The sequence below is a fragment of the Muscardinus avellanarius genome, assembly GCF_963383645.1.
Source record: "Muscardinus avellanarius genome assembly, chromosome: 4".
NCBI classification, from domain to species: Eukaryota; Metazoa; Chordata; class Mammalia; order Rodentia; family Gliridae; genus Muscardinus; species Muscardinus avellanarius.
Window position 1 is genome coordinate 126,017,502 of NC_137789.1, and position 12,112 is coordinate 126,029,613.

At 45.1% G+C, this 12,112-nt stretch overlaps 1 protein-coding gene across 3 annotated transcripts in view; it reads right to left on the minus strand.

The window, feature by feature from the left end:
• Positions 1 to 1,765, minus strand: part of IDE (insulin degrading enzyme) — a gene marked incomplete at both ends in the record, with an annotated part of 112,031 nt that extends 110,266 nt beyond the window's left edge. For all 3 annotated transcript variants that reach the window (XM_080694277.1, XM_080694276.1, XM_080694275.1), the window contains one exon: positions 1,668 to 1,765. In XM_080694277.1, coding sequence (XP_080550403.1) covers positions 1,668 to 1,765 — 98 coding nt within the window. The remainder of the gene's footprint in view (positions 1 to 1,667) is intronic.
• Between the last annotated feature and the right edge of the window lie 10,347 nt (positions 1,766 to 12,112).

Genomic DNA, 12,112 nt, shown 5'->3' on the forward strand with positions numbered 1-12,112 from the left:
ATTTAGAACAAAAGAAAGCTTTCTGACCAGAAAGAGACAGAAGGAGGCACCCTCCCTGTGCTCACCATCCCCACTTCTCTATGTCCAGGGATTTGTGCACATTGTAGTGGATTTTGTGGTGTAAGGGGAAATAGAGGGAAAAAAAAAAAAAAAAAAAAAACCTCCCCAGGCCGGGCGTGGTGGCACACCCTGTAATCCCAGTACTTGGGAGGCTGAGATAGGAGGTTCTGCAGGTTTGAGTTCACAAACCTGATAGCAAGTTCACAAGACTTTCAGCGACTCAGCAGGACCCTGTTTCAAAATAAAAAGGGCCTGAGGTTTAGCTTGGAGGTAGAATGCCTTTGGGTTCAATACCCAGGTTAAAAAAAATAAAAAAGGTTCCACACATTAGTTCATTCGTATTAACCTCTCTTAGTACAAAAAAAGATTCCACAGATCCATTTGCATTACAGTGCTACTGTGATAGTCCGGTAAAAACTAAGTCCCAATAAGCAAGTCTGTCTGCCTCTCGTCTCTTTCTACTTCATTATATCCTGCACAAAGCCACTAAATTTCCCAAACTACCAGTTTCATTACATCACCTCAGATTAAAAAAAAAAAAGCCTTAATAATTCCCTATCTAATACTTATTATTAAACTATTTAATTGGGAAAATCCCAACTAAAAGTCAAGACTTAGGCTGCCATTATCCTACTCTTATGGTACAGGATTGTGGCACCTTAATTCCCCCCGGGCAAGTGTCTAAAGCTTCAATTAATCTATTCATTGTGTCTGCACACCTAGGCCAGACCGCCCCACACCTGCTCACACACTCCACCACTCCCATTCCTTGAAAGGCCGACCTAATCTACTTCTGCTCCTTGCAGTGCTCCGAAAGCACACCCTGCTCAGCCTTGTCAAACTCTTTTTTTTTTTTTTTTTGCTGGTTATACAATGAAACTACTCCAAGTCAAAGTTTTTTTTAGAAGACAAAGTCTAGCAAGATGTCCTGCACTTTGTAGGTCCTAAATATTAAAACCAGGAGGGGTTCGAATAATGACCTAAGTCGGGCAAGTTAATAAGCGTCCATCTGTCTGTTCCTAGCAAAAGGTATTTAGCATTCATTACAAAGCTGGAAATATCTACTATACACAGAGAGCAGCGGTGAAGTGGAGGGAGCGCACCAGTGGACGGCAACACCCCTCTCCCTGGCGTCCTAATCCCGATTTTACCATAATCTCCGCAACCGGGGGAATCGCACACTCTTTAGGCCTCGGCGGTCTCAGGTGCAAAACGAGGGAGCGGCTGCGGAGGACCCCCAGGCATCTTTCGGGTCCCGACTTTCCCCGACAGGAAACCCAGCACTGCCGCCCAGGCGGGCAGGCAGGCAGGCAAACTTTGAAGGCGGGCATCCCCGGCTCCTGGAAACTCCGTGCCCGGGGAGCTCGGGGCAGGGCGGGCGTCGCGCCCGGGCAGCGGATCCCGCCGCCGCGCGGCCATGGGCACGCGGGGCGCAGGCCGGGCGCCCCCTCCCGCCCCGGCGGCGCCGCTCTTCCGGGCCCGGGCGGCCTCGGGCCCCAGCCGGCGGGACCGGCCGTGCGGGGCGGCGGCGTTAGTGCTGAATCACCACTTTGCAACCCGAACGCCACGCCGCGGCGACCCGAGGGCCCAGGGCCCGGTCCGCTTACCCACAGACGCGCTCCGGGGGCGGCAGGCGGGCGCCGAGGGCCGAGCGGAAGGTGCTGGGCAGCGCGGGGTGCAGCAGCCACGCCAGCCGGTACCGCATAGCCCGGCGCAGCCGCCGCGATCGCCGCGAACGCTTCCCGGCGCTGGGGCCGGCCGCGCGCACTGCGCATGCGCGCCCCGCGCCGCGCCGCCGCGCCTCCGCCCCGGGTTTTACCTGCGGCCGGCGGCCCCGGGGAGCGCGGCGGCCGGGGCTGGCGGGAGGCTGCGGCCCGGCCCGGCGCCGGAGCCCCGAGGCCCACCGCCAGGCTTCGGAGGCGAAGGAGGGCCCCAGCCGGGTCACCCCCGGCGCCCCGGTGAGATGTGTCTGGCTAGGGTGCGGCGCTCCGGAAAACGCGGGGGCCTAAGCTCTGTGCTGCCCCGGGCACCCACCGGCCTCGGCCCGGCCCCGCTGGGGGCGTGGGAGCGGAGTCCCCGAGAGCCCGGGCTCCACCGCAGACGGACCGGCGGGAGCACGGCCCGCGGGCTCCCTCTAGAGCGCGGAGGGAACGTGGAGGGAGCGCGGGGCGCCTACGAGAGAAACCGGGATCTGGCGGGGCTGGGGCGTGGGGGACTCAGCCCACTGGAGGTCCGCGAGAGGGGACGCGGCCCAGGAGTTGGTGTCCATCGAGGTGTCCACCTTATTATCAAGAATAAGGTGCAGATGGGACAGGCCTCAGCAACACAAGACTTTCGTAGACCTTCTTGATTCAGAGTAGAAACTACTACTATTTACTACTACCATTACTATTACTATTTTCAGTCTACTCCAGCCATTACTTTTAAGACAGGTCTTTTCTCCCTGTGGCTTCATGGTGCTTTCAGCCACAGGTAACCTAACGGTTGTTATGGATTGGACTTCCATTACATTTTTCAGGGGTGGGGGATCATTAAGGAAAAGTGCAGCTGGGGATGGTGAGTCCTTGGCTTCCGTACTTTTAGGTGCCTGATGAGGCCCACCAAAGATTGAAGCCGAACACAAAGTTCTAGATCCTAGGATTGCTTCAGGTGGGAATTCTGTAGTCAGGTTGGTGCTTCATGAGATAACAGGGGCCTTTTTTTTTTTTTTTTTTAATAATGCACTTTCACCTAAAGGCAACCCTTTGGATGAAATTGAGTAAAAATGACTGCCAAGCACATGATTTTAAGAACCTTTAACATACTAGTCCCAGTGCAGTCTAGACAATCTCTTTGGAGCAGATTCTCTGAATTCACTTATGCTAACTTAAAGGAATCTAGAAGTAGATGGGTCAATAGTGGATTACGTTTTGCAGGTCCTGAAATATACACAATTTAGAGTACCTTCTTAAGAAATCGGATACAAAATGACTATTAAAATAGTAAAAAAAAAAAATTAATAATTAGCTGAGTGTGGTGGCCCACACTTTAATCCCAGTACTTGGGAGGCTGAGACAGAAAGATTACAGGTTCGCGGCAGCCTCAGCTACTTAATGAGGCTCTCGGCAACTTAGCGAGACCCTATTTCAAAATAAATTTAAAAATAGGGCTGGGGGTGTAAAATGGCCCTGGGTTCAATCCCCAGTACTGCAAAAAAAAAAAAAAAAAAAAAAAAAGGAAAGAGAAGAGAAGAGTCATTCACAACAATTTTCTGCTTTCCTAGTTTCCAGAGAGTTCTCTGTGTACCTGACATTATTAAAGAAATGCATAATTTGATCCCCAGTGCAATATATGACAAAATTCCACCTTAATACATTCTAGATCATCCTATCTGTATTTTATGTATCTTCCACAACAAATCACCACAAATTAGGTGGCTTAAAACAACTGAAATTTATTATCTCATAGTCTGGAGGGCAGAAATCCAAAGTTAAGGTGTTTGCAGGGCTGTACTCCCTACAGAAGATCTAGGGGAGAAGCCATTCTTTATCTCTTCCAGCTTCTGGTAGTTGCCAGCATTCCTGGCTTGTGGTCATGTCACTCCAGTATGCACCTGTCTTCACAATGCCTTCAACGTGGTTTTCTCTGTGTGCTGTGCGGTTGTGTTATCTTCCTCCTCCTCCTCCTCCTCTTCCTTCTTCTCTCTCTCTCTCTCTCTCTCTCTCTCTCTCTCTCTCTCTGGTTCTGGTGATCGAATCCAGGGGCATTCTACCTCAAAGCTACACCCCCAGCCCTATTTTATTATTTTATTTTTAAATAGTTTCACTGTGTTAATGAGAGTCTCACTACTTGTTGAGGATGTCCTTGAACCTGTGATCCTCTTGTCTCAGCCTCCCAAGTACTAGGATTACAGGCATGCACCACCAAGCCTGGCCTCTCTCTTTTTTATTTAATTTATTTATTTATTTGTTTATTATTTATTTATTTATTTTGCAGTACTAGGGATTGAACCCAGGGGCATTCTACCTCCTAGCTATACCCACAGCCCAATTTTTTACTTTTTATTTTGAATCAGGATCTCACTTAAGTTGCAGTAGACCTCATTAAATAGCTGAGGCTGATCTCATACCTGGGATCTTCCTGTTCCAGCCTCCCAAGTACTGGGATTACAAGTGTGTGCGACCATGCTTGGCTCTTTCATTTTTAAGGCAGGTTCTCACTATGTTGCCCAGACCAGATTCCAAGTTGATAATCATTCAGTCTCAGTCTCCAGAGTAGCTGAGACTACAGATGTACACCACTGTGCCCAGCTCTCTTCTGTTTCTTTTCTCTTTTTCTTTTCTTTCTTTCTTTCTTTCTTTCTTTCTTTTTTTTTTTTTTTTTTTTTTGTGGTATCCAGGATTGAACCCAGGGGCATTCTACCATTGAGTTATACCCCACCTGGCTCCTCTTCTGTTTCTTACAAAGATAATCTGTAGCCAGGCGTGGTAGTGCACACTTGTAATCCCAGTACTTGGGAGGCTGAGACAAGAGGATCACAGGTGTGTGGCCAGCCTCAGCTACGTAGTGAGGCCCTCCGCAACTTAGTGAGACCCTGTTTCCAAAATAAAGAATAATGGGTAATCCAAGATGATCTCATCACATCCTTCAGGTTAATTACACGTGCAAAGACAATTCTTCCAAATAATTTGCACTTGCTAGTCTTTAACTGCAGAGTAGTTTACCACTCTCTCTAGGCACTTATTTGAACCCTAACCTTCCATACTTGTAATAAACAATACATTAGGAATGATGTCTTAGTCATTTTTGTATCCCACACAGCAACTATACTTGGTGAATGCTTGTCAAATGTGTAGTTGCTGAATCTGATCAAGCCTCTAAACCTAATTAGCATTTACAGAAAATCAGCAACAAACATGTGAAATCACACTATGAGAATACAATCAGCAACATTTAGAATGTGAACTAGGCTGGTGGCGCATGTGTGGCGCTTCCTTGTAATCCCAGCATTCTGGAGGCTGAGACAGGAGGATCGTGGTTCGAGGACAACCTCAGCTACTTAGTGAGGCCCTCTGCAACTCAGTGAGACCCCGTTTCAAAATAAAGAATAAAACATAGGGCTGGAGGTGTAGCCCAGAGGTAAAATGCCCCTTGGTTCCATCCTCAGTACCCCCCCCCCAAAAAATTTAGAATGTGTGGGACACTGCAGGGCAAACGACCAGATTACTTTGACAAATAATTGCAAAACAAGAAAAAAGAAGAAGGGAGCTGGGCGTGGTGGCATACTCTTGTAATCCCAGTACTTGGGAGGCTGAGACAGGAGGATCAAACTTCTTCGTAGACAGCCTCAGCTACTTAGTGAGACCCTCTGCAACTTAGTGAGATCCTGTTTCAAAATAAAGAATACAAAATAGGGCTGGGGGTATAGCTAGGAGGTAAAATGCCCCTGAAGGATTCAATGCCTGGTACCACCAAAAAAAAAAAAGCCAGGCGTGGTGGCGCATATTTGTAATCCCCAAACCCCCCACCCCCGCTTGGGAGGCGGAGACAGGAGGATCCTGCAGGTTCGAAGCCAGCTGCGATGGCTTAAGAGACCCTGTTTCCAAATAAAAAAGTATACAAAATAGGTCTGGGAGTGTAACCCGGAGGTAAAAGGGCTTCCAGGAACCCCACCAAAAAGAGAGAGAGAGAGAGAAAGAGAGAGGAGGAGGAGAAGCCTGTGGATTAAAAAGGACTTAAAGTGACAAGCTTTTTATGAAACTTTATATAAAAATGAAAAGGACCAAGATGATCTAAGCTACTCTTTTATCTTTTTCTGGGGGTGGGTACTTGGGATTGAACTAAAGGGCATTCTCTGAGCAATACCCCTATTTGTGTTGTATTTTGTTTTGTTTTTTGTAGTCTTGGGGATGGAACCCAGGGGCATTCTACCTCTGAGCTACACCCCCAGCCATATTTTTTATTCTTTATTTTGAAACAGGGTCGCACTGAGTTGCAAAGAACTTCATTAAGTAGCTGAAGCTGGCCATAAACCGTGATCCTCCTGTCTCAGCCTTCCGAATGCTGGGATTACAAGTGTGTACCACCACACCTGGCTACTCCTAGTTTAACTTTTTTTTTCAGTACTAGGGATGGAACCCAGGGACGGACATTCTATCTCTGAGCGACACCCTCAGCCCTAATTTTGTTTTTATTCTTTATTTTGAAACAGGGTCTCACTAGGTTGCAAGGGGCCTTGCTAAGTAGCTGAGGCTGTCTGCAAAACTTAATCCTCCAGGCTCCGCCTCCTGAACTGCTGGGAATACAAGCATGTGCCACCATGCCTGGCTGTTTTAATTTTGAAATATGGTCTTGCTAAATTGCTGAGGCTGGCCTCAATCCTGCAATCCTCCTGTCTCAGCCTCTCAAGTACTAGGATTACAGGGGTATGACAGGCTGCAAGCCAATCATGAAGAAAAATCTGGAATATATATACTACCAAATAATAAGAATTACATTTTAAACTATAGAAATTGAGACAATATGATGTTCGCATGAGAGCAAACAGGCTATGGGAAACTGTAATGGTGTCCAGTAAAGCTATACATTAGTGTATCTATGCATATACTATGACCCTGCAATTCCAGTTCTAGCTGTATACCCAGCAGAAATGTGAACATATGTGCATGAATATACATACGCTAGAATGTTCAGAACAACAAAATTAGTAATAGTCCCAAACTGGAAACAATCTGAATGCCTACCAACAATAAAATACACAGAAAAAATAAACTATGTGATATTCATGGAATATCATGAATATAACACAGTAATGAAAATGAACAAAAATTACTCAGTATGGATATCACAAAGATGGTGAAAGAAGCCAGACCTAAAAGAGTCTATACTGTATGAGTCCATTTATATCAAGTGGAAACCAAGCAAAACCAATCTATAATGGTAGAACTTAGGTTAGTGGTAGCAGGAAAGGGCTGTGCACACCTATATTCCCAGTGCCTGGAGAGGCTGAAGCAGGGGGATTGCAGGTTTGAGGCCTGGGTAATTTAGGGAGACCCAGTCTGTGTGTGTGTGTGTGTGTGTGTGTGTGTGTGTGTGTGTGTGTGTGTGTGTGTGGTGGGGTGGGGTGGGGTGGGGTGGGGGTACTGGGAATTGAATCCAAGGACTCTACCACTGAGCTACATCTCCAGCCTTTTCTGTATTTTGAGATGGGGTCTCCCTAAATTGCACAGACCTCAAACTTTCAGTCATCCTGCCTCTGCTTCCTGTATTGCTGGAATTACAGGCAAGTGTCACTGCACCCAGCAAGACCTTGTCTCAAAATAAAAAAAGAGCTGGGGATGTAGCTCAGTCGTAGTGGCCCTGCGTTTACTACCTGGTACAACAACAAACAAAAGGAGTTTGGTGGTTACCTGACTTAGGGTAACAGCCAGGAAGAATAAGGTTAGGGGCCTTTTAGAGTGGGTTTTACATGGATGTGTACAATTTCTGAAAATTAATTGTGCTGTACGCTTATGATTTATTTATTTGTAATACTTGGACAAAATCTCCAAAACCAGATTAAAAAATGAAAAACAGATAAAGACATGAAACAAATGCTTGGTTCTTATTTCAATTCTAATGTCTGTGTGTGTGTGTGTGTGTGTGTGTGTGTGTGTGTGTGTGTGTTTATGTGTATAGCACTGGGGACTGAGCCCAGGGGCATTCTACTTCTGAATTAGACCCCCAGCCCTGTTTTATTTTTATTTTGAAACAGGATCTAACTAGATTGATTAGTCTCATGACTTGCTGAGGCAATCTTTGAACCTGCAATCTTCCTATCTCAGCTTCCTAAGTACTGGGATTATAGACATACATTACAATGCCTGGCTTGGATCCTGACTTGAACAAACCCATTGTAAAGAAGAATCATTTAAGTTTGATGTGTTGGTGCATGGCTGTAATCCCAGTATTGGTAGGCTGAGACAGGAGGATTACGGGTATGAGGACAGCCTTAGCAATAGTGAGTGAGACTCAGTAACCTGCTGAGACTCTGTTTCAAAAAAAGTAAAACGTAAAAAAGGGCTGGGGATAGAGGTTGGAAGTAGAATGCCCCTGAGTTCAGTCTCCAGTACCCCCCCCCACATACAATCATTTATTAATCAGGAAACTAAGAACAGGGATTAAATATTTGATATTAAATATTTATGTTAATTTTGTAAGTATGTTAGAGGCTGTGACTTTCAGTCTTTTGAGATACTTCCTGAAATACTAAGAGATGAAATAATATGTCTGGGGTTTGTTTTAGAATAATTCAATGGAAAATAAGGACAAAATAATAAGTATGGATAAAATAATTACAGATAAAATAATACTGGCCATGAACTGATCATTATTGGAGCAAGATGACGGAAGCAGGGGTACTTATTACACTGTTCTCTTTGCTTTTGTATATGTTTGAATTTTTCCATAATAAAAAGCTTAAAATGTGTATTAGTTTAAGTCTATACTAATAAAATACCTAAAAGCAACATGAATTTTTAAAAATGTTTATAGATAAGTGATTTATTAATTTTGAATTTGTTTGTTAAGAGTTTCTAAATGACTCATACTTGCTTAGTCTGGAAAGGTAAATTTGAGTTACTTTATGGACAATACTTGAAATATTAATATAAAAATCAATAATTCATATTTTCCACAGTTAAGACTACTCTTGATTTATCTGTCCAACCAATATTATGAGCCCAGCCCTTTTATTTTATTTTTTGTAGTGCACAGGATTGAGCCCAGGGGCATTCTACCTCTGAGCTACACCTCCAGTCCTATTTTATTTTTTATTTGGGATCAGGATCTCACTAAGTTTCTGAGGCTGGCTTGGAGCCAGTGATCCTCCCTGAGCCTCCAAGTACTGGGATCACAGGCAGGCGCCACCACGCCCAGCTTCCAGTCTTTCTTTCTTTCTTTCTTTCTTTCTTTCTTTCTTTCTTTCTTTCTTTCTTTCTTTTTGGTACTGGGGGTGGAACCCAGAGGCTTTCTACCTCCGGGCTATACTCCCAGATCTTTTTTTAATATATTTTATTTGGAAACAGGGTCTCACTAAGTTGCTGGAAGCCTCACTGAGTAGCTGAGGCTCTTGTCTCAGCCTCCCAAGGGCGGGGATTACAAGCATGTGCCACCACGCCCGGCGCTTCCAATCTTTCAATGTTGAATATACACCAGAGAAAAGGGCAACCGGAGATTTACTATGAGAGATTTATGTAAGTTAACATTTCATAAAGTAGTAATCATAGTATAAGTAAAATATTAGGCTAAAAGGATAGGTTTTCCTCTTGCCCAGCTTTACCCAAGTAAACAGTTCTGAGACTTTCTTGTCATACTGCTCCTCAGTGGTAACAGGGGACAGGGATCTACTGTGTTTATTAAGGAGATTCAAGCGTGTCCTGGGCTGTTGACTACATGGTATTGTTCAGGTGGGAGCTCAGCAAAATTTCAGAGCATAGGGTCAGTGTTTGGGTTGTGTAGGCCCCTATCAATGGAGACTCCGCTCCTGTACCTTCTCACCGTCTAACTCTACTAGGTCCCCTCTAGGATCCTCCTCTCCCTCTCTCTACCTTTTTTTTCTTCTTCATAGTTCCTGATCTACATCATTTTCTTTCCTTCACATAACTTTCTCTCCAGCCAGTGTCCCAGCCAGAAATTACTTACTTAAACGTTGAAAGTTAGGAAAGGGCAATCATCTCTCTCCTCTTCCTCCTCCTCCTCCTCCTCCTCCTCCTCCTCCTCCTCCTCCTCCTCCTTCTTCTTCTTCTTCTTCTTTCTCTCTCTCTCTCTCTCTCTCTCTCTCTCTCTCTCTCTCTCTCTCTTTGGTTGGGGGATTGAACCCAGGGACATTCTATCTCTAGCTACACCCTCAGCCCTATTTTTTATTCTTTATTTTGAAACACTGTCTCATTGAGTTGTGGGGGGCCTCACTAAGTAGAGGAGGCTGGCCACAAAGCTGCGACCCTCCTGTCTCAGCCTCCATGTACCTGGATTACAAGTTTGCACCGCCACGCCCGACTTTGCTTCTTCCTCTTCGTTGTCTTGTTTGGGGCTCTTTTCAAGGTCTTCTCCTATGAGCCTTGTTGCAAAGTTACAAATACTGAACACTGGTTTTGTTGGGTTTTTTTTTTTTTTGGTGGTTCTGGAGTTCCTGGAAACCCTTCTACCTCCGGGCTATACTCCCAGACCTATTTTATATTTTATTTGGAAACAGGGTCTCTTAAACCAGCGAGGCTGGCTTCCAACCAGCGCGATCCTCCTGTCTCCGCCTCCCAAGCGCGGGGATTACAAACGTGCGCCACCACGCCCGGCCTGAATACTGTTTTTTGCTTTACATTCACACTATAAGTACTCAAATCCCCTTTTGTGCCTAAGAAAAGGCCCTGACAATTGGCTAAGATGGAAAAGCTTTGTGAAATTTCAACATCTTCTTTTACTATGTGGAAAAAGAAATAAAGGGAGTTTTGTGAGGGAGTTTTGTGGATAGGCTACTTCAGAAGAGGGGTTGAGGAAGGTCTCTCTGAGGAAGTGGCATTTATGTGGCTGCTTGAAAGGTGAAAAGGAGGCACTTGTTACACGAGGACAAGCAAGGGGAAGCATCAATCAAACGTCAAAATATGGAGACAAAGGAGACACAGCCTGACAGAACAGGCTTTATTTGGGGTAAAGCCTGGAAGGGGGCACTGACCAGGAAAGAGAGTCCATGAGAGTCAGGAGCCCCCTTCCTTTTAGACTAGGGGCTTTTTATGGGGCAAAGAAGGAGGGGAGTGACAGGTGTAGTCATGTGTGCTACTGGTTGGTGGTCCAGTGACCAAGCCATCTCAAGGCAGGGTAATGGTCAGAGGACGTTTTCTTTAGCACCTATCTTGGATTCCTTTGTTCTCACTCCCTCAGCAAGACCTCAAGGCCAGACCTCACAGTTCCCCAAGGTGGCCCATGCCTGTCCCAGCACTTGAGAGGCTGAGATAGGAAGATTGCAGGTTCACAGCCAGCCTCAGCTACTTAGTGAGACCCTGTTTCAAAATAAAGAATTAAAAAAAAATAGGGATGGGAGTGTAGCTTGGAGGTAGAATGCCCCGGGGTCCAGTCTCCACTATCAAAAACAAAAAAACAAAATAGGGCTGGGGGTTGGTTATAGCTTAGAAATAGAATGTCCTTGGATTTGATCCCTAGTACTGTACACACACACACACACACACACACACACACACACACACACACACATTTGGGCCAGGAGAGAGCCTGAGACTTTCTAGGGAGTGACAAGAGAACAGGAAACTGAAACTGAAAACTTCTTTCTCTTCACCCTCCAGTTAACAACAATCACCTATCCTCCTCCTTTTTTTTTTTTTTTTTTTTTTTTTGGTGGTGGTGGTGGTGGTGGTGATTGCGGTAGGGTGGTACAGATTGAACCTTGAACCCAGAGGCATTCTACTTCTGGGGTACACTTCCAGCCCTATATTATTTTTGATTTGGAAACAGGGTCTCACTAAGTTGCTGAGGCTGGCTTTGAACCTGCGATCTTCCTGTCTCATCCTTCCTGACTCTGGGTTTACAGGAATATGCCATCACACTTGGCTCCTAATTAATCTTTGAAAATCATATTCTACTATTAGAGAGTTAAAAATAGTAGGCAGAATATGAATTTTGAAAAACTCTATACTTAAGCATTTTTGTACTGTTCTTTACAAGTTTATGAATGGTTCTTGAACTGTGCTTTTTCCTTAGTTTATAACCTAACATGATTCTGGCAATTATAAAATGAGATGGCTACACGATGTACTTATTCATATCGTAGTCAACCACTAGGCCAAGCATGGGAGGGAGGGATGGGGAGAGAGTGGGGTAGGGAGTGGATGGGTGCTGGCTGAGTGATGTGTGCATGTATGTCTACACATGTTTTTTACCCCATTATGATGTATGAATACAATGCACCAATAAAAAAATTTTAAAAAAAGAAAAAAATTGAGATGGCTAAGTCAAGTGTGTTATTCTCAACTGTTCATTGAAGAATTGGATGGGGATTGTTCAAGAACCTTAAAAGATCATACTAATA